Raw genomic sequence first — 25,681 nt, 5'->3', positions numbered from 1 at the left:
CAAGAAGGGCAACATGGGTGCTGCTGCTGGACACAGGGTGGATTTTTGGTCTGACCAAAGGAACTCTGGAATTGTAAAGAACACCGATAGAGTATTACATGAACTATCCTTGATAACAAGGGCTGGGTTTTTTTCACTAACAATTGGTTTCCTCTGTTTATTTTGCTGTTTCAGATTATCCTTTCTGTGTTGAAACCCACACAAGGGGCATAAGATTAAAACCCTCGAAAAATAAACAAAATATCCCAAGCTTTTTGGAAATCTAAATGTTAGACATTGTTCAGTAATGTCTGCCCCTGTGGTTGGACAAAACCACACTCTGGTATGTGTGTTGGCTTTATTCTCCTGCCCTGTGATTTGCTTTTGGCGGCTCAGAGCCAGAGTGGCCTCTCCAAATGCAAGCTTCATGAAGGCAGACAGTGTGCCTCCACTTTGATTAAGCTGCGTAGTCAGCCTCCTCTGTAGGTGTCCCCGGCCCCACTCCCCCACACAGTGCTGTGGAGCAGTTGTCCACGTTGACAATGACAATCTAACCTGCCTACTGGGAAAGCGGAATTGGATATTAGAAGGAAAACAATTTGTGGCATCATATTTGTGGTCTCTTTAAGGAGAAAATTCCACCGAGTGGTTCCTAAGTCTTTGAAAACTTTCTACCTCAAATTTTTTTATTTCAAGAAATAGAAATTACTCACTTTACTCATGAATACTGCTCAAAAAAGGAATTTTTGAGGGAAAAAAAGATCTCTTGAAACTCTGCAGGTCCAAGTAATTCCTGCAAGGGGGAGTACAAATAGTGTCCGCGAGGGAAGCAGAGGCAAAGGCAAAAATTTTAAAGAACCACAGATCACCCCGTGTTCATTGTGCTATTGGGATAAAAGACTTAGGGATAGAACTGGTCCCATGGGGTGTTTCTCACTGAAATCATCTCTGTCCACAGCCCAAAAATGCATCTATTCTGATAAACTATACATCCCAGATGACATCATGTTATAAAATACGTATTTGTCAAGAATTGTGATGGAATTAGACTCTGCCCACATCATACTCACACAAGAGATGCAAAGAAAGCTGCATGATTCTGCATGGCTAAGGTTTAACTTTCATTTGTTTTCTTTAATTAGCCTATTGGAAAAATGTAGTTCTTCCGTGGTAGTTTCAAGTAAGAATCTAATTTGATCATTTTCCTCTTAAAATATTTTATGAATCCTGTGAGTACTCAGCAAACACTCACTGTTAACCAATTTCCATTTTCAGCCACATGCCAGTCATAATACAACTTTTTAAGGGGACTTGAATGAAATAATTTAATTAATTTTAATGCCCAAAAGGCAAAATTAGCTGCCATGAATTTCTCTGGAGCGAAGCATACTCAATCCTTCCAAATAAATGTTTTCATTTTTGACATTCAACCAAGACATACTCAAATTCAAACGTATCTTTTGTTAAGTAAACATTTTCTTTGGCATTCAGAATTCCAAACTTTGCTCAGCAAAGAGAGAGAGAGATGAGAGAGAGAGGAACAGAGATCAAATCCATTAAGGCAAATGTAATCAATTTTACTTTGGTACAGTATTCCTGCCAATCTACCCATTGGTCCACTTACACTGAAGAGTATATAAAAGTTAAGGTAAAATCAGTGCTTCTTTCATGGAAAGAGATTTTTGGTCAGCACCAGAAAAAGGCAGATTGTGGTCCAATTTTGACCAAAAGGCGATTTTCTTAACCAACATCCAGACTCCAATTATCCATTTTATTTTATTTTTACAACTGAAATCCGTTTTTGAGAAAAGGCAGCAGTCATAACCATTATTATGTGGTACAAGAGAGTGGTTTCTTTTATCACAATGTGTCACAGTAACTTCATGGCTTTTTTTGTTTCTTGTTTTTAATTTATGCCAGCCTTTATGTGGAGAAGGCTAAAATGGGCTCTGAGAGCTATGGGTTTATGGTGAGCATTTAGAATCCTGCTATTTGAATTGTCTATTATTTTCTATAGCGTTATAAAATTAGGATTAATGTATGATATTAATGATGATGATTATATAATATAATATAATAATATTATATATAATATATAATAATATTATATATTATATATAATATAATGATGATTATATAATAATGATGATATAATAATGATTAGGATTAATGTATGCATTTCTGTGTGATCGCTTAGAATTTTCTTTCAATTAAGGCATTAATCAACTTCAGACTTACCATTTGGTTTGTATTTATCCTTTTTTATTTTGAGGATCAAACACATAGATGTGTAGGAAATAGTATTGTATTCCTCTAAATACCTTTCCATCATTAAGTTTCTAAAAATTAATGCACTGTCTCCATGTTGAAATTTTAAAAGATCTGTATATTTGATCATTTTATATACAGACGAGACTAGCCACTCTGAGCAACAAATTTAAGTTTCAAAAATTTAATTTAGAAACTTTTCAAGGAATTTTGAGTTTTGTGTCAATAAGAGATTTTTACTGATGACTAATATAATTTGGAACACAGTTCTTAAATTAATTTGAGCCTGCAAAATCTACCATTTTTGCTCCCCATAATTAATCAGATCTTAGAACAACCTCCCAATGTATTCTGTACTGTATCTCATACTGTCTCCCCCTCTGTGCAATCTGAGTGTTTGGCTTTTACAGTGTTTGGTTCCCCTGAGAAAGTATTCATGGTTTCTATGGGTTTGTTCACAATCATGGCATTCTTGGAGGATAAACCCTTTGGCCTTCTTGTGACACTGAGCTACTGATACCAGCCTCCCACATGTACAGATAGCTGAAATCCACATTCAAAAAGTGCGACCTCATCAGGAAAGGGGCTTGAAAAGAACTTCTTTAAGCATGAGCAGGCCCACTGTGTTACTGGTCTTTACAGACGAGTATTCTCTCTCTTCTTCCTTTCAACCACATACATTGTCGAAAGACGCAATGTCGAAAGTGCAGGATTTGATCTCTCATGACTCCAGCTGCATAAATGACCTGTGGTTCAAGGGTTACTAAGATTTCAACAGAAGGAAAAAATATGAAAACAAAAAACCATTCAAAAGAAACACCGCAAATATACACTTTTACATACATATAATGAACAGCCCTAATTGTACAGTTCAGTTATTATAGTCTTTATGTGTGTTTAATTATAAAAGTCACCAAGTCAATCCTAGCTGAATGAACTTATCTAATGAGCTCATGGGTAAAAGAGTCTCTGTATTTTTTATCTCTATCAGGAAATAATGGACAATTGGCTTAAATTCCTATTTTAAGGATTCTCGAAGAAAAAAACAATCCTATCTTCTGTTGATTCCTAAGATCGAGACTGAAAAGTGTCACAAAGAACAGGGCTCTAGCCTATCTGTAGTTCATTATTTGTTTAAAAAAAAATGTATATGTATATATATATATATATATATATATATATATATATATATTCCTCCTATCTTCTTCAGGAACTTCATTCCAGTAGATTTGTTCTAAAACAATTTCCGACTGTTGAAAGATCAAGGTAGAGTTCACTTGGAAAAAATATCCTAAAGGAAAGTCCAGATGAATGGTTCTCAAAATCTGTCCAGTTCCAACCTACTTGAGGGATAAAACTCGCTCTTCTTAGTGATTAATAGTAGCTAATATATTTGTTTGTTTTGTTGTGTCTGTTTTTGGTATGGGGGGAGCAGAAGGAGCTATGTAAACTTGTGTAGTTTAAAAGGGCCCTAAAGATTTTTCTGATACCCTGATATTCACTTTCTCCTCTTCCCGACCCTTGAGAAAGATGTGCCTTCCCAATTGAGAATAACTGTGCATTTTTCAAAACTAGTGAATTATAAAATGCTCCATCATGGATTACTGTAGTGCATTTAAAATTTACTTCAAAACCTTTAGGGTTATTGATTTCACTTTCAGTTTCTTTTCAGGAATAAACTACTGGGTAAACTGAAAGTCAAGTCTAGGAATGTCAGCCTACCTCACTGTTTTTATATGGGGCATGCAAGTCTTAGTGCAGAGACAGGTGGGGAAATAAGATTAAATGTTAAATGAACTTGTTCACTTTTTCTACCTTGACCTCTAGCTCTGGGATGAGAACGAAAGGCATTTCTCCTTGATACAGGATAGGGACTTTCTTTTTTTTTTTTTTTTTTTAATTTTTTTTTTTCAACGTTTATTTATTTTTGGGACAGAGACAGAGCATGAACGGGGGAGGGGCAGAGAGAGAGGGAGACACAGAATCGGAAACAGGCTCCAGGCTCTGAGCCATCAGCCCAGAGCCTGACGCGGGGCTCGAACTCACACACCGCGAGATCGTGACCTGGCTGAAGTCGGACGCTTAACCGACTGCGCCACCCAGGTGCCCCCAGGATAGGGACTTTCTATAGTGTGAGGGAAAGTAGTTTCCGGTAGAATCACTTATGTCTAAATAGAGAATTCTTTTCCCAAAACATAATAATGCCCATTATCATTTGTTTAGAAATTAACAATAATCTCTTAATAATATTATCTAGTCCATTTTCAAATAGCCCCATTTCTTTTCTCCCTTTCTTTTTCCAGCTTATTAATTTGAATCAAGCCACGTCTTATGTTGGAAATGTTTTGTATCCTTTAGATTTGTTTTTTATGTTTATTTGTTTTTGAGAGAGAGAGAGTGCGTGTGCATGCACATGTGCATGAGTGGGGTAGGGACAGAGAGAGGGAGACAGAGGATCCAAAGTGGGCTCTGTGCTGACAGTAGAGAGCCTGATACAGGGCTCGAACCCAGGAGCCCAGAGATCATGACCTGAGCTGAAGTTGGACATTTAACTGACTGAGCCACCCAGGCTCCCCTGTTTTGTATCTTTTAAATCTCTTGATCTGTAGTTTCTCTCTCTCTCTCTTCACCTCTCTCTCTCTCACTCTCTCCCACTCTTTTCTTTTGCAGTTTGTTTGTTGAAGAGACTAGATTGTTTGTCATGTAACATTAGCTTTCCACATCTGAATTTTGCTGATCATATCTGTCTAGTGTTTTTGACTTCTTTCTCTGTCTCTCAGACCATGATTTTAGGTCAAGAGATTCACAAACAGGTACAAGCACTAGAAGTCTATAACACAATAGAGGCCTTGAAGAGCCTTAGTGACCATAGCTCTTAGGAGCTGGTAGAACTCAGTTGGCCAGAGAATATTGAGTTAGGCAGGGCTACCCTCTGAGAATGCGATTCTTTCATTTGTTTCAAAGTGGGCATGAGATGGGGCTCAGCCACCTGGGTGGCTCAGGTCATGACCTCACAGTTTGAGTTCAAGCCCCTCATGGGGCTCTGTGCTGACTGCGCAGAGACTGCTTGGGATCTCTCTCTCTCTGCCTCCCTCTGCCCCTCCCCCGCCTGCACACAAACGTGTGCATGTGCTCTCTCTCCTCTCTCTCTCTCAAAACTAAATAAATAAAACTTTAAAAAAAAATGGGCATAGGCTACAGAATGAGTTACCAGGTATGTGCATAACTAGAATTGTATACAAAATAAACTTAAAGGCCCAGTAAAAACCTCATAATTCTAAGTTCTCCTCTCTGCCTAGAAAGGACCCACAGGTCCCTTCCAAGTTACTAAGATTTTAAAACGGCTGGTTCATTATTATGAAGATGGTGAGTTCATGTAGAATAAATTTATTCCTGGGGGAAGAATGTAAATATTGGAGAGGGAATTCAGCAATTTTCTATTTAGAAAGAAAGAGAAGGAAAACTATTATAAAGGGGTTTTGCTGTTGTTGTTTTATCAAAGTGAAATGTAGAAACCAGAAGCTACGGCAGAAACTTAGTCTCCTCCTCTGGTTCCTCCCCATCCCCAGGCTTGTGGATTCTACCTCCTTAACTCTGACTTCCGCCTCTGGCCTCCGCCCCCGCCCTAGCCTAGACAAAACCGGCTCAGTCCTAATCTACAGTATCAATTCCCCTGCTCTGTCCCCCTGCCTGCTTTTTTGCATGAAGACTATAGGGTCTAACTAAAGAGTTGAGTAACTCTGAGCTTACCCCTCACATTGCTTTTGGAATAAAGGTCAGTTGTGCGTATGTCTTCTATGGCTTCTGCCTATCCCTTTCCATCTCATTTCTCACCTCCCGTGTCGAATCTTCTCCAGCCTCTTCACCCTCCTTACCCTCAGGACTTACCTGGGATGTCACTTCCTCCAGAAACCTTTCCTACCCTTGCAGTGTGACCAGCTGGCCCCACTGTCATTCCCCACTTCCTCCAGCCAACTGTAAGTTTTATGGAAGCAAGGAATCATTTTGTTTGGTCCTCATCCGCCGGGAGGCTGGCAACAATCATTTTCGGAGATCCCAGAGTTTTTTCAGTTGTGTTAGAAAGTGTCATGAAAGTCTCCGTTTTCATGTGAAAAAAGGGTTATGCACTGTATGTTTTTTGGAAATGTCAACATAGAAGGGAAGAAGGGTCAAAATTCCCAGGTGACCTAGCTGTTCCGGAAACTCATTACGCTGCTTTCTTGAGTAGTGTCAGAACAGAAAAGCCAACATTTGGACTCTTGACAGAGAAATATTACACCACCCAACTGCCAATTTATGAATTTGGCTTTCTTTTCTTTCTTTCTTTCTTTCTTTCTTTCTTTCTTTCTTTCTTTCTTTCCTTTTCTTTCTTTCCTTTTCTTTCTTTCTTTCTTTCTTTCTTCCTCTCCTTCTTTCTCTTTCTTTCTTTCTTTCTTCCTCTCTTTCTTTCTCTTTCTTTCTTTCTTTCTTCCTCTCTTTCTTTCTCTTTCTTTCTTTCTTTCTTTCTTTCTTTCTTTCTTTCTGAAAAGGCAGAGTTCTTTGCCATGCTATTCCTGGAAAGATTCACTGATTCTATCTTTCAGTTAACATTTGGTGGAGAGCCTGCTAACGCCATGGCATGTGGTTCTGCCCTAGGACACGAGAGCGTGTGCCGGCTGAGACAGTGAACATTACATGAGACTTTTCTGGTTGCCAGCTAGTTCGCTCCCCTGATAGGCATTTCCGGATGTGAGGAAAGATTTATTTTGGCACCTCCAGCCCCCACTGGTATGCACGCACATACACACACACACACACACACACACACACACACACACACGCTGCATATTCCCTCTCTCTCCTCTATCTTGGAAGTTGGGAAATAGAGTTTACACTACAGCAGGATAGTTGGCTCTTGGTAACTTTCAAGGGGAGAAAGGGCACTTTCCTCCCCTGGAACTGAGTACAACAGCTTAAAAATAGAACAATGTGTGTTTGGTGTTTTCTTTTCATCCTCTGCATCAATAACAGGTGTACAGTTACAGACACAAAGAGCTAGATTCACGTCTTCTGCACGCCTCCGGAGAATTCCCAGAGTTACCCAGGGAGTAAAACTGGGCCTAAAACGTTCAGTAAAAAGAAAGTAACCCAATATAGCTGTGTGTTACTAACACTGCTGCATCACATGGTTTTTTAATTCTCCTCCCATAGTGAGTCTACGAGTAGATGCACAGTGGAAGAAAATGTCACCAAAAACGATTCTTAGGAACCAGCAAACGAAGTTAAAACCTCTAAAAGCTGGATTAGGGAAACTGACAAAGCTACTGTAAATTGCAGGCTTTGAAATGGATAGGGAGAGGGTACTGAAAATTGAGCAAAGGTTCAGCTCCATAAACCAAATGTGACAAGTCAGGCTGATGTCCTCGTTGGCTTTTTAGTGCATTTAGTACCTTTTGTAAGATGTACTTCTCAAATTGTTTTACCACCTCTTAGAAGCATTGACCTCACATGTGCTTTGTGAGCGAGTGCGTCATCCGTTCTGCGGCATGTCTGTGGTCAGCAGTGGTGTTATTTAATGAAGAAGGTCACACATAAATTTACGGCACGAACGTGGCATCCCTTGCAAGCACACTTCTTGGCAGCTTCTTGGCAATTCTTTCACGTTCCCTCCCTGAGGGAATGGCTCATAATAGATTTGAACAGATGCTAGGTGTTTGGCAGCCTTGTGAGGGGTACTCGTTTTCAAAATTCGGGTTATTTCGTGTCTCATAATTAGAATTTCAACAGCCTTTATGCCTTCGATGTGTTCCAGTGTTCACATAAATACCTAACCTCTGACTCCACACTTACCCCTTGCGAGTTCTCCTAACCCATTCATTTGTTCTGACAACATCACTACTAAATCCTTGGCTCTTAGAGTCCAAACCGGTAAACATGCACGGGCAGATTTGATTTGGCAGTAAAATTGCTCCTTCTCCCTAAATGTGCTTTTCAAGTTGTCCCCGACAGCAAAATTAAGTGTTGCCAGAACTCTGGCTTATAGGTTATTACTATTTCCCAAATCCTTTTTCTCCAGGGTCCCTCTCTTCTTGTGCCTCACACCCATCCCTTCTTTCCCAGCCCCCAGTCTGAGGCTCACCCAACACTGCCCTGCCTGCCCCGTGAGCACTGAGAGCAAGCACGAGGTTGTATTTCCCTCTGTAGTTCTGTGCCTGGCATTTACTAAGTGTTCAATAAATTTATCTCAAGTTGGCCAAGCATGGTTAGCTAAGAGAAAGGAAAATGTTCATTATTTTCTTTTTAATCTGCTTTGATGTCAGCCTCCAGCTCTGAGGGGGTCCTTACGGCCCTGCCGGGGCTGCTAGGGAGCACACAGAAAATTGTTTGCGCGTATAGAAAATCCACAATGAGCTGGAAAAGCCGGTGAAAATGTTCTCATGCCTCAAAACACTCAGGGGTAGGGGAAGGGGGGTGTTTGTGTTTCTTCCATTCCGACTCCCCAACTCCCCGTGGATGGTTCTCCCATGCATCTCATGTCTTTGCAGAGTTTATCTCCCTACTTGAAACATTTTACACCTCTACACATTGGAGAGTTACTCCGCAAGTATTCATGAGGCATTTACGTGTGCTGTGGCCTCTGTAAGACCATCGATACACAGGGGCACAGACTGCACCGTGTCTTTTATTTCCCTTGTCAAGCCTTGTACAGTTCTGTGCTTTCACTGCGTACACATTAAATAGTGCTGACAGCCTCTGCCATATGTTTTCATGCTTCATTCCCTCCCTCGTCCGCACGGCATTTGTGCTCCCGAGTCATGCACAGCCGCTATTGTCGAATTGAGGTTGTTGATTCATTCAGTGTTGAGCTCCCTCGGTCAGCCGTGCTAGGTGCCAGCGAAGGCAGTCGCAGAGCTGTTACACGCAGACCCCGGGCTCTGGATCTCCTTCTCTGCCAGGCCGAAATGTTTACGCTGAGAAGTTGAAGAGGGGCCAGCTGAGTAGGGCAGAGCGTCTGATCAGAGAAGAGGAGCCTCGCTCTGCCTTTATGTATTTGTGGTGATCCCTGTGTGGTTCTCAAGAACACAAACCTTGGGGCTACCCGACTCGTTTCTATACCAGTCACGGTACTAACTCGCTGTGGGGAAGTTGCTTTGGCGCTCACGGCTCGTCTGTGGCGTGGAAATCGTAGTAGTGATAGTAATAGAAATATTTGCTATCTGTGCCACCCAGGGGACCCCAGGAGAGCTCGGCTCAGATGGTGGCTGTGAGCATGCTTTATGTGAATTGTAGGCACTAGGGTCCTGTTACTGAGCGCCACCCCTCAGATTCGGCTTCACTACTATCAACATCAACTTCGAAGGCCCTTTTGGCTTCCTTGCTGGGGAGTGTCAGGTGCAAAGCCCTTCCTTGCTTGTGCTTATAGGGTCTGCCCAGAGAGGATCGTTTCCTCAGTGTTGGCCCAGGTCACCTGAGACATCCTCATCCACGACACCTTGGCTTTGTCACTAAACGGTAACCAGTTTCGGAGCTCCTGTCACATGTGACCTCACCTCTTTTCAGCTGACTGGCTGCTTCCTACATCAAACGCTTCTCTGCGTTTCTGAATGAGAAAACTGCCTGTGGGTGAGCCTGAGTAAGCAATTGAAATCCCTCTATTTTCTATGTTAAAATAAAAAACCCACTTGCCAAGAAAGGTCATGACCTTCCAAGATGGGGAAAATGTGACGTGTTGTAAACGGAGTTTCAAGTTGGTGTGCTGTATGGCAAAGCTTTAAGCCGTGTCGAATTAACAGAAGGCCTGGTGAAACTGTCATTCTGTGCTGGCCTCACCACTAACCAGTAATGGCATTTTGTACCTCACATGTATAAATCTTGGTTTCTTGGCCTCACTCACCAAACCTGGAGGTCCTCAGCTATGACTTAAGCCCCAGTTTTAGGCATTTAATTTTGGCTTTTTGATAACAGACTTGGTTTCCAAGGTTGTTTGCAGATCCCCTGTGGGATTACATTCTCTACAATCAAGTTTCCATAGCATTAAGATGTGTGTAAATTAGAGGCAATGCTACATGGTTTACTTAGCCTGGGACAGAGCCGGGCACATGGTAACTCCTCAATAATTAGCTAAATAATGTGTGGTTTACACGCTAAGCTGAAAATGTCTGAGAACATTGGCATCATCTTTCAAATTGTGTTTACTCTCACCTTAAAGTGATAAAATGATTGTCTGCATTGCAGATTTATTCTTTGATTCATCAGTGACAATTTTTATTATACCTGCCATAATAATGACTAGCAGTTATTGATTATGAAAGACACAGCAGGCATTGAACACACATATTTGTTATCCCTCCTGCAAGGTCGTTACTACTATCTCCACTGTATGGACGAGGAAACTTCCCAAGGTTCCCCTGCTAGCAAGTAGCTGAACCTGTGTTCAAACTCAGATCCATTTGTCACGAAAGCCCCCTCTCTGTAGTGCCATGTGGCCCCTATTGCAGCGTGGCCTCTACATTTGTACTGGACCAATTTATAATGCTAAAGTGTTTCTGTTGCCTTAATTTCACTGCTTACGATATAGTCTTTTCTTTACATGAACTGAACATTTTCCACAATTTTCCCATTCTTGTGCATTTAATTCTTTATGTCATATATGGTTGAACATTTGATTATTTGGTGAGAATATGACTTATTTACTCAAAAGAAGATCTCCTTGGGCTTAGGAACTACTGTTTATACATCTGCATCCCAGGACCCATTGCAGTGATGAGCTCCCGTTATAGTAGATGTTACATAAATAACTTCTTGATTCGTGGATGGAGTACAGTTGCTTATTCTCACCTACTGAATTTGCAGACTATGTCATTCATCATTCATTCACCAAATATCTATCGAGTATCGACTCTGGTAGCCACAGGGCATATAGCAATAAATGTGGGCCATTGTGTATATTCATAATTGAAAGATGATAACCTGGAAAATCACAAGCTGATATGTTATCATGGAAGAAGTAAAAACAAAGATGAATTAAAGGCACTCAGATAAGGAACCTTTCGATGGTCAGTAGAGCACATCCAGAATTTTTTTCCCGATGAGCTATCCAATAAACTTTCCTGAAGCTTAAAATAATTATTATATCTTTCTCATATGAACAACTCATGTTTGTATTAATTCTTGGTGTGTTTGTATCTCTCCCCAAATAATATTACATTCCCATTTAGTAGAGAAAGATATTTATCAGTGTATACCTTTCTAGATTGATACCACTGACCCTTTCAGGAAAAGAGAGTTATTTCCTAAAGCTACGAAGTCAGGCTTACTGGATTCCCAGAAAACAGTTTGTAATAGTTGCATGTTCTACAAGGAATATATTGTGAAATTACTCTCTTCCTATAATAACGTTTAGTGTGGAATTCCTGTCACAATTTGTTTGGGTTGTTCTCAAATTTTTTGAATCTCTAGTACTACTTTTGACAATAAAATAGGACCTAGTAAGACAGTGAAATCAGTTTGAAACTGGCTGAACATTTACACCTAAAGAGTGTTTAGGACCCCATATCAAGCTGGAAAAACCTAGTGAAGTGCAATGTTGTACTTTTTAAAAGCCCTCTCCTGTTCACATTTTTATCAACAACTTAAAGACCTAGAAGGCACCTACACTGGGTTTTCAGATGACATAAGCCCCAGAAGAATGGCTTCTACCACATATGCCTAAGATCATGGTTCAAAATGACTTCAATTGGCTGCAGGGCTGGATGGAAACCAACAAAATGAAGTTGAGCAGGGGATAAATGTATATTTCTGCTTTCAGATTCAAAAGGCAATTGTGCAATTACAGGATGGGGAGAGACTGAGCTTGGCACCAGTTCATGTGACTAAAAGCTTAATATGAACCAACAGTAGGATGTGGTGGCGAAAAAAGAATGAATATAGTCGTGTTTACTCAGTTATAATTATTAATAGTTCACTGTACTCTGCGCTGGTCACACTGCATCAGGAGTAATTTGTTAATTCTGAGCACATTCAGGAGTGACTTTGACAAAGCAAAGTAGCTATTAAGAGGGTGCTGAATCCATTCCAAGACATATTTATTGGGCTCCTGTTTTGGGCAGGCACTGTGCTAACCAATGTGGGGAATAAAGGTATGGAGAGACATTGCCAGTCTCTAGCCTCAAGGAGTTGAACATTTAAATGGAGAGCGTAGGGGTGCCTGGGTGGCTCAGTTGGTCCAACTCTTGATCTCAGTCCAGGTCTTGATCTCAGTGTCATGAGTTCAAGGCCCCATGCATGACTGTAAAACAAAATCAACTATGAAACTCAAGGCTCAGCTAAGGAACACTGAGAATTCTAAGTTGCCTGGAAGAATGGGGTAGGCCTGGGCAGGCAACAAAGCTGGGCCAAGAAGGTTTGAACCAGAGCATGAGGGCATTGACTGGTAAGCAGTGAGAGGGATTACAGGTTGGCAATCATCTGGAAATAATGGTACATGAGGATCCGTTGGAGAAATGATGAGGATTTAGTCTGGAGAAAAAGCCCAATGTCCCTCTGATAAATGTGAACCAGACTTGCTCTGTATTCCTCCAGAAGGAAAATTTATCTCAAGAGAAAAGGGTTATAAGGAACCAGATTTTGCTTCTTCCTAACCACCATTTTTTAAAATTCAAACCTACCCAATAGAGAAGAGCTAGCCAAGGAGATGGTGAGCGCCATCATGGATAGACGCAGAGAAAGTTCCATAACTGATACTCTAAAGGGAATGGGCGGGGGGGGGGGGGGGGGGGGGGCGCAACTTCACCAAGAGACATAAGAGTTCTAGGAATTTCCTAAGGTCTTTGCAGTGTGAAATTATCCATGGTTGAGTGTTCCTCCTTTCTCCTTTGATTTAAAATGTACAATGGTATATCGACTTCTGAATAAAGCCTGCATGTTAGGACTCCCCAGTTCAATGAGATCTCAGACTAATTCTAGTGAAGGCTGCTCAGTGCTTGGACAGTAGCCATTCATCACCATTGCTTGACTTTTCAACATGTGCATGATCCTTTTTTGTTGTGATGTAGAGCCTCCATTCAAATATGAATTTAACAGATTTTTGCCAGAGTTCCCCATTTAGGTGAATCAAATGCAAGTCAACAATTGATACAAATCCAGTGCAAAGACTTTATCTCACAAAGAATCTCCAGGGCTGTCAATGTAGGGATTAAACAGAGAGTTCTGGAGGCAAGGAAACTTGAGTTCACATGCCAGCAATGCCACTTTTACTAACTGTGTGATCCTGAGCAAGAGATTTAACCTCCCTGTGTCCTAATCTGTAAATGGGGTTGACCATTATTATGACCATTATTAACCCTGCGGGTTTGGGAGGATTTAATGAGATAAAGCACTTAGCAGGTGCCTAGCAGGATGGGGTCTGATTTTACTGATGGAGTTCTCACATTTTATAGTCATGTTCCAAGGAACCCTTCAGAGTTAAAAATATTTTTATAAAACAAAAACATATGCGTCATCATCATCGTGGCTAACTTATATGTGTCAGATATCTTTCTAAGGCATCGTACATCAAACTCATTTATTCCTTGGAATGACCCTGGGAAGTAAATACCATTATTATCCTTCATTTACTAAGACACTGAGAGGTTACATATCTTGACCAGTCACAAGTGATGGAGCCAGGATTCAAAGCAAACAAACGCCGGAGTTTATTACAACCATTTCCTTCTAATATGTACCAACAGATTTCCCCGTTTTCCTCCCAATTCCATTCCAAATCATTCTGCTGGATAATTTATGCATTTTACTTGTTCAGGGCTGTTTCACAAAAATATATTTTAAAATTTTACATCTACTAAAATGCATGAGGACCCTATCAATCATGTCTTTGGCCAGAGTATTGAGAAGGTCTTTCATAAAAGTTGAATAAATGCATGAATAAGTGAAATTTTTTTAATTGTAGAAGCAATGACTATAGCCACTTTTAAAAGAAGCAAGATGGGGCGCATGGGTGGCTCAGTCAGTTAAGCATCCAACTCTTGACCTCAGCTCAGGTCTTGGTCTCTCAGGCATGATCACCATGGTCCTGGTGGTAAGATCAAGTTATCCTTACTATACCCTTACTATCCTTACTATAACTTCACTGCCTTGCTACCTCTTTCCATTATTTGCGATGGGGCCATGGTAGCTATTTGAATCATTCATTTGAAATCATTCATTTGAATTCAGCTTTTTTTTTAAGTTTATTTATTTATTTTGAGAGGGAGGGAGAGAGAGGGGCAGTGGGAGAGAGAGAGAGAGAGAGAGAGAGAATACCAAACAGTCTCCACACTGTCCAAGCAGAGCCCAACATGGGGCTTGAAATCACGAACCATGAGATCATGACCTGAGCCGAAATCAGGAGTTGGGTGCTTAACCAATTGAGCCACCCAGACTTCCCATATTGAATTCAGTTTTTCACTTTGCTTTCGCTTACCTTATTTAAAAATATTTTATCTCATCCCCCTTTTTAACAATGTTGCCAGTTCACTCTCCCCTCTCTCTGTGTTTTTTGTTCGTTTGTTTTTGTTTTTGTGTTTTGTTTTTTGCCATCTAATGTTACCAGATTTTACTCAATGACCCATCCAGTAGTTGTTTTTTCCAAACACTGGCAACTGCATTGTTACCCACCCTATCCTCATTTTCCAAGTTAAAGAATAATTTTTACAATCCAATCCATGCAACATCAGTGTCAAATCAACCACACACCATCTCCACTCCCTGTCTCTGCACCCTCCTGGATATCCCTGAAGTCTATTCAGGATAAGTGGAGTTAGACGGAAGGGGCTGCCCCTAATTTTCTTTGGAGAACATGTGGGAATTTCTAAATACCTCTTTAAAAAACATCAAAATATGAAACTGAGAAGCACACAGAAACTATGTACAAAGGTTGCAAAACTAAGGTAGAATATGCAGAAATAACTCCCTTTTGTAGAAGGGAAAAGCTGCAAAAGTCCTGCACCACTGCTGGTGGAATATATCAGGGATAATTCAGTTCCATTGTCGCCCTTGGCCCTGGGGGCAAAAATGCAGCTTTTCCTGTTTCAAGGAGAGACTGTTCTCTTACTATACTTAAGGCAGATGTAAGGGAAGCCAACCCATTCTAGAGTTTGCCACAGTCTTTTTCACTGGGTGAAGTGATACTGCTTTATTGTTTAGGTCAGGTAGCCGGGAGCATAATCTCCCCCTCCTTGGGTGCGACTATTCCTTTATAGATTAGATAAGAACAACTGATGAAGTTTTAAATGCTGAGAAAATTAATCAGAACTGAAAAGGGGTGTGTTGGCCACTGCCCAAGAAATATGCTGACTGAGATAAAGCACCTACTGAACTTTTTCTCCATCCCATGCTTCTCTGTTTGGTGGTCTCCCTTCTCGTCTTTCTCTCTTCTCTCCTTCTGTCATTCTCTCCACCCCTTGTCTCCATAATTTTCTCTTCCTTCTCTGTTCAACCCCAGCTCTGTCCCCAAAGACTTAACTGTCACATTCTTTTAACTGGCCAGAACATGGACTGAAATTTTTGAAAATTTATTCTTGTATATAGTATATAAGGTCCTACATCCTAGATTTAATTTCGAGAATAGCTAAAGTGAACACATTTTATTCTTAATTATTTCTTTTTTTATATATAAGAAATGTATCTTTTTAGATAGAATATGTTCATTTCAGTTTCAATAAAGAAACTTAACCTCGGTCCATTTCCAAGTTCTCAGAGTGGTGATGATTCCAGAATCTTTTGATGGCAAGGAATGGGATGGATGTCGAGTTGCAACTGTGGGTATGGCTCCTTTGGCCCCAGGAATCTCTGCTGCTTCCCAACCTCATTTCAGCGGGTGGAGACACACTCCTGCCTCAACTGTTCTGGGAAGCTGGGCCAGGTCAAACTGGTTTTTAATGTCCATATGTTGCTTTCAATTTCCATGCGGCTTTCAATTCCTTTTCTTCTGTGAGGGACAGGCCTTCCGTGGGAAGAAAGGGAACCCCTTGAGTCTGACATGTTCTGCAGTCAGCTTGAGATGCCTTTTGATTAACTTTGAACGAGTCTGGCCCAGTTGTGGAATTTAGTCCCACTCAGCATTCTGCCAGCAGGGAAACATGCTGTCTTGACCATCATCTTCCGAAGAAAGTCACATGGGACACAGGACATAAAGGTCTTTTCCACAGCCAGTAATTCAAAGTAAAGAGGCTGCTTTGGAAATTGCAAGCTACTCATCTAGTGATTGGTTGTAAATCATGATTCTTTTGGGGAAAAGGCAGAAGGGGCTGGAGCTCTGGCCCTCAAAGAACTTCCTGTCATTAAGCTGAAGTAATTTGCTGCTCTCCACACACTCTTTCTACTGTGAGGGAAGTCACCTACTTTCCCTGGTCACATAAGTGGTCCTGGTGGGTGCTGTTGATGGCTGACTGCATGTTGGCACATCTTTGTACATGATAGAGGTTTCTTTTCAAAGCCAAGCTTCACAGGTATAACCAGGAGTTGGTCTGATCAGCCCCTTGTCTCCATGGCCCAACCCACGCTTTTTCTTTTAGCTGCTATTTTTTGTGGTCCTGGGTTTCTAAATCTTGGCGAGAAGACAATCATTCCTTTGTGCTCGGCTGTTACAATGAGGTAACCAAAGAAAGGGTCTTGGTCTGAGGCTGTCAGCTGTTACTAATCACTACTCCCCAGCTCATCATGGGTCCTGCTCGCCTCTCCCTCTTGCTCTGCTTAGCACACATAAAGAAGATGAATTACTCCCTGGTTCCTCTTCAGAAAAGCATATTGTGCAGCACATTCCAATATTGTGAGCAAAGGATGGGCTAATGTGAAGGGTAAATGGGTATCTAAATCACCTCTCAGTGGGTCTTGTGCCGGCAGCTTGTGGGCCTATGAGAAGTGAATCTCAGAGCTGGCTCTTCAGAGGTTTTCTTGAAACCTTGCTGAGAGAGAGAGGAAGTCCCCATGGCAGGTTCCCCGGCAGACCGTGTCACTGGAATGATCACAGGGCTGTGCTAGGCTGTAATGAGAGTCTGGTGGATGGTTAAGACTAGTGTAGAGAAGAGCAACCTTGACCACTCAGAGGACCTCACCAGCTGGTAATCCAGGAGAAGTATTCCCAACCAGAGGTCAAGCAGGCCTTGATATTGGAGGTAGCAGCAGTGAAAGCTGGGTCTCAATTTCCCCTCACTGCTTCCCCGTATGAAAGTTCATTTTCAGAGGATGACTATAGCCAGAGGAAAGGGATGGCTGCTTAGTCCTAGAAGACTGGGGATAAAAGTTGATTTGTGTGACTTTTTCTTCCACTAAATAATATTGTCTGTTCCTTTGAGTTTACTCTTTACCCATCTTTCAGAATAGAACGTTTCCCTTTTGCCTTTCCACACTTCATTTTACTAGTAAACTGTAGAACTCGAAGAAAGACTTTCGTTGACAGTTTTAAGGGTCGAATTAAAAATCAATTTGCCTGACAAATTATATGCCATCACAAGCAATAAATTTGCAAAGAAGCTTCCTTGTCATTCTCATGCAATACAACCTCATAAAATGAAGTGGTATTATAAGTGAACGAAATATGAAGTTTTGTGATATTATGAACAGCTACATGGGAAGGAAACTTCGGCCAAGGTGGAAACCCCTGGGAAGATACTTGTGATTTACTTGACTGTGAATTTCACAAAATTGTTCTCAGCTGCTTATAGAGGTGGTTTGACTCTTCTTCACTAAGAATCACCGATGAAAGTAAATGCCTCTTTGCTCAAAGTTGCATGAAGCTAAATCTCTTCTCAAAAATGTCCCCTTCTTAACAACGTCTGCAGAATTTCTGTTCATTTCAACTGACCATATGTTAGAGATCAGCACCCTCGTCTCCTTCGTCTCCACTAGCAAGATGACATACATTTTTGGGTGCTGTGGGCAGCCCAAGGTCATAGGAAGTGAAGATGACAACGACGGAGTCCTGACTCCTTTTTTAAACGTCTACTATTAACTGAATGGGGGCATCTACCAATGTTTGGAAGCTACTTTTTTTTTTTTTTTACTAGAACCTACAAATAAAATACAAATCTATTCCTATTTGGGTGCCCCCTTCAAAAAAACAGGAAGAAAAGATACAAATGTATTTTATATTGGGACCTGGCCACACACACACACACGGCTGAAAAAAGATCCACAAAATAATACTTAGCTTTATCACAGGCGACACCTTTAATATTTTCTATTCTGTCTTCTTTCACTATTGGAAAAAAATACGAGTCATAACCCACTGAATTGATTTCATGATCTGCATCATTAGCACTTGTCAGACCCCATCTCTCTCTTCCGTTCCCTTTTCTATGTTTATGTTTTCACTTTATTCACTCGTTGTTCTGTTAACATGTGGACAGATAGGACTTCAGCAGTTACTTATCTAGGCTCCTCTGCAAGACTGCATCATGTTAGTAAAAGATGGAAAATTATATAGGAGTGGGAGAGGAAGGGAAAGAGGAGGGGTGCTCCTGGTAGTGAATAGTAGAGGTGTGCCAGCCTTCCACCTTCCTGACCATCCCAGGGACACCTTGCTGTGAATGACCCCCCAGTTCTGGAAATGAAGCTCCCAGGTAACACTCAGCCACTCTTTCCCCACCAGATCTGTCTCTCCCTCTTCAAGATAGAATGAACCTCACTATTTTGGATTAGTTGGGGGAAGAGAAACTAAAATTGATGAATCAGAATTACAGAGTATTTTAAACAAAAAGCAACTTTAGTACTTGTAAGTCACAGTAACCTAACCTAAATGTTAAAAAAAAAAAAAAAAATGTGTGTGGCCGCTACCCAGCATAACAACACTAACAGTGATAAGAATGATTGTTCGAGTATTTATGGGATACCTTCCGGTGCAGGCACTGTTCTAGGCACTGAGGCTACATCAGTGAATAAAACAGATGGTTCTGCCTTCTTGGTACGAAAATTCTTGTAGAGAAAGACACATAATGATCATAACTAGCATTTATCAAGAAGCTGCTTTGTCTGGATTCTTTATATAAGTTTTCCCTAAGCTTGCAAATTTTACAAATATTATTAGCTTCTTGCCTAGATGAAATAGAGACTTAGAGAGAGCAAATAATACTTAGGGAATAGATTGCTTATTACTTATAAGCTTAATTAATAATAGCAGCTAACATTTGTTGAGTCCTTACTATGTGCCAGGCACTATGCTAAGTGCTTTCAATATGGAAGTCCCTTTAATGCCAATGAAAATCCAGTAAGGGAGCTTTCGTTATTCCCATACTACAGTTGAGGAAACTGAGGCTTCCAGAGGCTTCCAGAGGCTTCCAGAGGTCACATGCTACCAGAGCCAGAAGTGAAATCCAGGTCTTCTCACGTGGAAGCCTAAACTCTTAATCACTGAGCTATAATCTTTTTAAAAAAAGAATATGTTTCCAAAATACCTGAGGTTGGCCTTAAGCAGTTTGAACTATTGAATTACTGGTTGCGATTCAAAATTGTGATACAATCATTACCAACCTTTTCTAACCTTTTATTGGAAAAAAAAAAAAAAAAGACTTTTTAAAGATTCTTTTAAAGATTCTTTGTCCCAGAACCTGTAGAATCGTAGAACTTTACTTTTAACTTTTTACTTTTTAAAGATTCTTTAAAGATTCTTTTAAAGATTCTTTTGTCCCAGAGCCTAAAGAATCGTAGAACTTTACTTTTTTTTCAACAAACTAGTCTGTAAAGGGGCCAGAAGGAAATACTTTAGGGAAGAAAAATTTAACATAGTTTTAGATTTAAAATGATTTACTTTATCCTTACTCCCTGCCCCCGCCAACCTCCTCCCTGCCTTTCCTCTGAGCTTTTGGACCCTTTTGCTCACTCTCCTTTCAGAGGGTTCCAGCGTGCCCCTGCTCCAGCAGTGGGTGGCTGCTTTATGACACAAGAGATCATTTTTCAATCTATAAATATGAAGTATATTGTGCTCTTAGAATTTAACTTTCTTATTAACAATTCATCACCTTTAGTCTAATGACTATGGTACATGCTGGAGCTCATCCTTGGTTTCCTTGTTGTAAGTGTGCCCATTTTGAAATTCTAGGAGGATGGAGAACAGGCGGCTTTCATTAGATGAGTATTTGAGAAGCCCACTGTGGAGAAGGAGTGCATCTAAAATAAAATAAAAACTGAAACAGACAATATTCCTGAATCAGCACTTACCATCCCCCAGCCTCTTCCGTTCTTTCTGGGCCTGATCCAGCAGCCCTGGAAGAACAATGAAACACCATGAGAATGAGTAGTAAGACAATTCATCACAGAAGTCTTCTGCCTTAAATTTCAGTTTTTAAAAGCAGAGACAGGAGTTATTGGGGGCAGTATAAAAAGACACATGAATGGATAAGACACAGATTTTTAGCAGATGGGAGAATAAAATCCATGCAAATAATAGAGCCTTGAGAATTGACATTATTTATATGTTATCCTTTATACTTGGCTTTATACATACTTCATTTATCCAAGAAGTCATACCAAATAATATACCAAAAGAAATCTAATTTACAACATAGACGTATAGAGTTCCACATACATATTTATGAAATACTCCCTCCCTCCTCCATCCCCCAAAACCATGAATTTGGTGCATGTTTGTTAATGTTAACTGATTACCAAAAGACTGTCTTTATAAACAAAGAGGTAAATGCGTATTTACCTATTTGCTAAGAAACTCTTTTCTTCCTTCCTCTCTGTTCACAGTGACTGCTGCCTAAAATACTCAGGTATCTAAAGCAAAGTCTTAATCTTCTACATTCTAAAAAACATCTTATTTGATCTCTTTTATTTTTTCAAGTGTTCATTTATTTATTTTGAGAGAGAGCTTGAGCAGGAGGAGGGGCAGAGAGAGAGAGAGGTGAGAGAGAATCCCAAGCAGGCCCTGAGCCATCAGTGCAGAGTGCAGTGCGGGGCTCAAACTCACGAACTGAACCGTGATATCACAACCAGAGCTGAAATCAAGAGGAGGACCCTCAACTGAGTGAGCCACCCAGGAGCCCCTCGTTTGATCCCTTTTAGATGCTTACCTCATTGGTGAACATGTAATAGGCAGAAATGATCAATGGATTGCTATCTTGATAGCTGATTCTTGATGGGTCGGTTTTTAGAAAGGAAAAAAGGATTCACATACCCACAGCCAGCAAGTATCCATGACCCTTTACATTCCATTAGAACATGCTCTTGGCTGCTTTTCTAGGAATGGTGAGAAATGTGTACTAATTGATTAATTCTCTAGCTAGTCCTTCCGTGACCAGCGTCACCCACTTCCTCTTAAGGTAGGGAATGCCGAGTAACGTGCCAGAGTGTCTCCACAGTTACCTACCTCCACAGAATTTTCCTCCAGCCAGTTGGCTCATCTCAACATTGAACCCAGATGCAAGAGAGTTAGAGAAAGCTAGCATGGATAACAAGCAAACGAAATGTGGGTGACTCCTCGCTTGTCCATAAGAAGAGAGGTATAGTGGAAAGAGTGATCCCTTGGGAGTGTGGGTTCGAATTCTGCCACTGCCATTTACTAGCTATGCAACACTGGACAAGTTACTTAACTTCTCTGACCTCCTGTATCTTTACCTTCGGAATGATATCAACGACATCTACAACATAGAGTTGACATGAAATTTGATGAATATCTGCCATTGATTGGAGGTGGGGTTTTGTGGTAAGTTAGTGAACTAGCACCAAAGTTAATTCAAAATATATAAAGCATATAAACATAACAAACACGTCTTTATCATAAGAAGACAAGTCATGGTGCTTGTAGCAATTGTACGATATAGTATTTCTTGGATTTCAAGAAGGTCTCAATTCTGATGGCAGAATTGCCATTCATAATAAAGATGTAAAGATGTCTTGAGTGGGTCTGGTTTAGCTAAACCCAGCTCTAATGAAGAAAAAGAGACCAGTTGAGATCATTATCTTTACTACTTGCTCAGGAATGTGTTTCTCAAATGTATGTTTAGACAAACGCATAGTTGTTGTAACACAGTCCCATCAGTACCTACATACCCGAGTGACCTCCTGTCTCCCTTGCCCTGGTGCCTTTTACTTCCACATATTTTGAAGTGACAAGGTTCAGTTAAAACTTTCCCTTTCCAGACATGTAGGGCACTTCCTGCCAGAGTTTCCTTTTCTACAAAGTGATTTAGTACTTTACCCTTGCCCCCAGATGATCTGACATGTGTGTATAGTCTCTGATGTAGAGCTTTGTCTCAGATTTCAGGAGGCTGGGGGACAGAGATGGTCACAGAGTTTGGGTAAGGGAGAGAAAGAGTGACACTGCCCATATTGGGTTTTGTCTTCCAGAGCTCGTCCTCCATTTTCCTGGTTCCACCAGTATCGGGGCTATTCCCTGCGTGTGGCACACTGTCCACATCCGTCCTGCTTTTGCCCTCCTGACGGTGTGTGGCCTTGTCCCCAGTCCCCTTTAGTTTTACAAGCCTGTCTCAGGGGAAGGGGAATGGTCAGGGCTGGTGGGTGGTGAGGAGGAGATGGAGGACCAGGGGCAGAGGTGGGAAGGCCAAGCCCCCTTTTGGGAAAGGACCTACCTGGAGAATCAGCTAATGAAGACACTCCCGTCACCCCAACACATACATAACCCTCTTTCCTTGGCTGAAATAATAGCAGCTGTTGCTTTATCCTCTTTCAAAGGAAAAGGGCCAATATACAGAGATGGGTGAGGCCTCTCATTTGACTGTGGATTCTCCTTCTGGGCTCACTGCTAAAAAAATGCCTTGGTGGTTGTCTTCAGCTATTTCAGAATTTAAAAGTATGGAGAAAATACTTTTATATTGGTTTTCATTTTTAAATTTAAAAAAAATCCTATAAATAATACTCATTTCTTTGAGTTGATAGCCTTGTAGCTGTGGATTCCGGGATAACTTCAACCCCTACCCCATGGTGGGAGGGAGGGAGATTTAAGCCCCCTCCTTTGTTTGCCACTTTGGTTTCCAGTGCTCTGCCTTGACCACTTAGCACTCTCTCTGAATAGCTATAGGTCGGGAATAGTGGGCAGGAACGTCAGAGAAGCGTTGGCGTGAGAACGGAACAGGACTACAGAATAGAAGGCAAGAGGGAAAGAAAGCATCTCAGAGGAAGAAAATACTGCTGCCTGGTACCCCCTAGCAGAGATATCCGGCCTATTGTGCCCACACCACTTGCTGCAGAAGAATTTCAGGCTTCAGTGGTGACAAGCTCAGGCTATAATGGGCAAGAGAGCAGGCCCCTTCTGAGAGAAATTATTTCAGGCACAGGAAGCCAAAATATTTGAGATGTGATTCAGACCTGAGGATGAAAATGGTGGGACTGGACACTTTGAGAACAGATTGGCCCATTTTGAAGGTTGGTGAAAGTGTTGAAGTGGCATCATCCCAATAAATGGATACTCAGCCCTGGGTTTCTTGAAATGCATGGGGAGGAGAAGTTAAATTCATGCATTAAAGCCAAAGTTGGCCTTGTTGTTTGTGGGAGCTGCAAGTGGTTTTCTCAGAGGCAGAAAGTACAGGAAGATTATTTACACTCCCACTCCATTTTATTTGTTGTTAACTAAGACCTGAGACAGTCACTTAAGTGTTTTAAATCTGTGTTACAGGTTGTTGTTAAAAATAAGAATGTATCATAAGCATAATAATAAGTGTTTATTATGAACGACAGGGTTCAAATACAAATGAAATTATAAATTGAAAGCTCTGGCCTCAATTCCCACATCAGCTCATTACCATTCTATCATGTTTTTTTGGGCAAACCCAGCCAGTTATCTGGCAACTGTGGATACTATTTTTTCCAATACTTTACCTTACTCTAAATATGTTGGTATGAACAGGGTCACTACCTAAAGATTGAACCACTATTAGAATCTGATACTGATCATTGGGATACAGTATAACCTTTTAATACAATTTATAAAAACACAATTTTAAATAGTAAAGAAAATAGTCCCAATTCATTATAATTGGATTGTACTATAATTGGATTGTAGAGTTTTAGTGCGATTCAGGAGGGGAAAGAAAGAAGAAAAGTGGGGAAATAGCTAATGAAACAGAAGAGCTCATATTATTATAATCTAATCTTCTGAGGGGTTTGTATCATTTCCAATTTTTTTCCATCCAAGAGGCATTAAGATGTGTTCCATTTGCTAGAGTAATAAGGGAAATCTTGAAAGTCACGCCTCCTTTTTTACCTAGGATAACACCTCGTCTGAGGTAGACTTTGAAGAATGTCCTGAAAATAAGGGGGTGAAGATGTTTAACATGAGATGAGGTACTCCATGCCCAGGGGATGAGGTGGAAACATGAGAAGAACCCTACCAAAATAAAAAAAAAATTTTTTTTTTTTTTGTAATTTTGATGAGATGAAATGAAATGAAACCACAGAGAAACTGTTTGAGAACTTTGGCTTTATTACATAATGTCTAATTTAAATGCAAGTTGAAGCTAAGTTAGTAGGTGATCAGGATAATGGCTTCAATTTTGCATAAAGACATCAAAAAAGAGCTCCCAAGTACTTATATAAAATAATAATTCTTGGAAGAATATTTAGTGCCAGTTAATCCTTGCGAGACACCACAGTGAGTTGAAATATGCTCAAGTTATCCTGCCAGAAAATTGTTCTAAGTAACTCTTCATCTACAGATACACACACGCTACTCGCTATGTACACTCATAGCCTCCCCATCCAGTAATAACATAGGAGACAATTTAAGGTCCTTTTCATATTATTAGAGAGCCATGTGAAATCAACTCTTGAGGCAAGAAAAGGGTGATCAGGTGTTTGCTGACACAGCTGATGACTAGCTATTCTATGGCGCTTTTTTTTTCACCTTTTATGATGCCTTGACTAAAAATGATGCCAAGTTCTCATAACTTATGTAAAATCCCATTGCCGGGTGGAATGAGGGCAGGGGGGTATAGAAGGAAATACTGTTCCCGTTACCCTCCACTGGAGAATTCCTTGGACTGACTTCCTGAAAATCTCCTTCTGTTTGCCTTCACCAGGAATGGCGGCCCTAGATAGTAAGGCGTCAGGGAAGATGGGAATGCGAGCTGTAGTCTATTACATGACTACCACCATCATTGCCGTGGTGATTGGCATAATCATTGTCATCATCATCCACCCCGGGAAAGGCACAAAGGAAAATATGCACAGAGAAGGCAAAATTGTACAAGTGACAGCTGCGGATGCCTTCCTGGACCTGATCAGGTACGTCCTTGCAAGCTCATCCTTTGGGTATGTTTTGACCACCCAACCCCTCATTTGGGGGAGCTAATCAAACCACAAAACAGGTGTCTAACTGAACCAGCCTTGCTGGGCTTTGCAATGAAGGTCACATCTTTACTTCTTTCTAATAGAAATTAAAGTAAATTTCTGTTTTCTGATCTAATGGGAAAGAGGTGAGAAGAACAGAGAGAGGATATAGATTTTGAGTGCCCTGTTTTGA

General features: G+C 40.8%; 1 protein-coding gene across 2 annotated transcripts in view; it reads left to right on the top strand.

Annotated features, from left to right (window-relative positions):
* SLC1A3 (solute carrier family 1 member 3) overlaps window positions 1-25,681 on the top strand; it is a 79,583-nt gene that overhangs the window by 36,120 nt on the left and 17,782 nt on the right. For both annotated transcript variants that reach the window (XM_047860111.1, XM_047860118.1), the window contains one exon: window positions 25,239-25,443. In XM_047860111.1, the coding sequence (XP_047716067.1) occupies window positions 25,239-25,443 (205 nt within the window). The remainder of the gene's footprint in view (window positions 1-25,238; window positions 25,444-25,681) is intronic.

The sequence above is a fragment of the Prionailurus viverrinus genome, chromosome A1 (genome assembly GCF_022837055.1).
Source record: "Prionailurus viverrinus isolate Anna chromosome A1, UM_Priviv_1.0, whole genome shotgun sequence".
In the NCBI taxonomy this organism is placed as follows: domain Eukaryota; kingdom Metazoa; phylum Chordata; class Mammalia; order Carnivora; family Felidae; genus Prionailurus; species Prionailurus viverrinus.
This window is presented reverse-complemented; position numbering and strand designations above follow the sequence as displayed.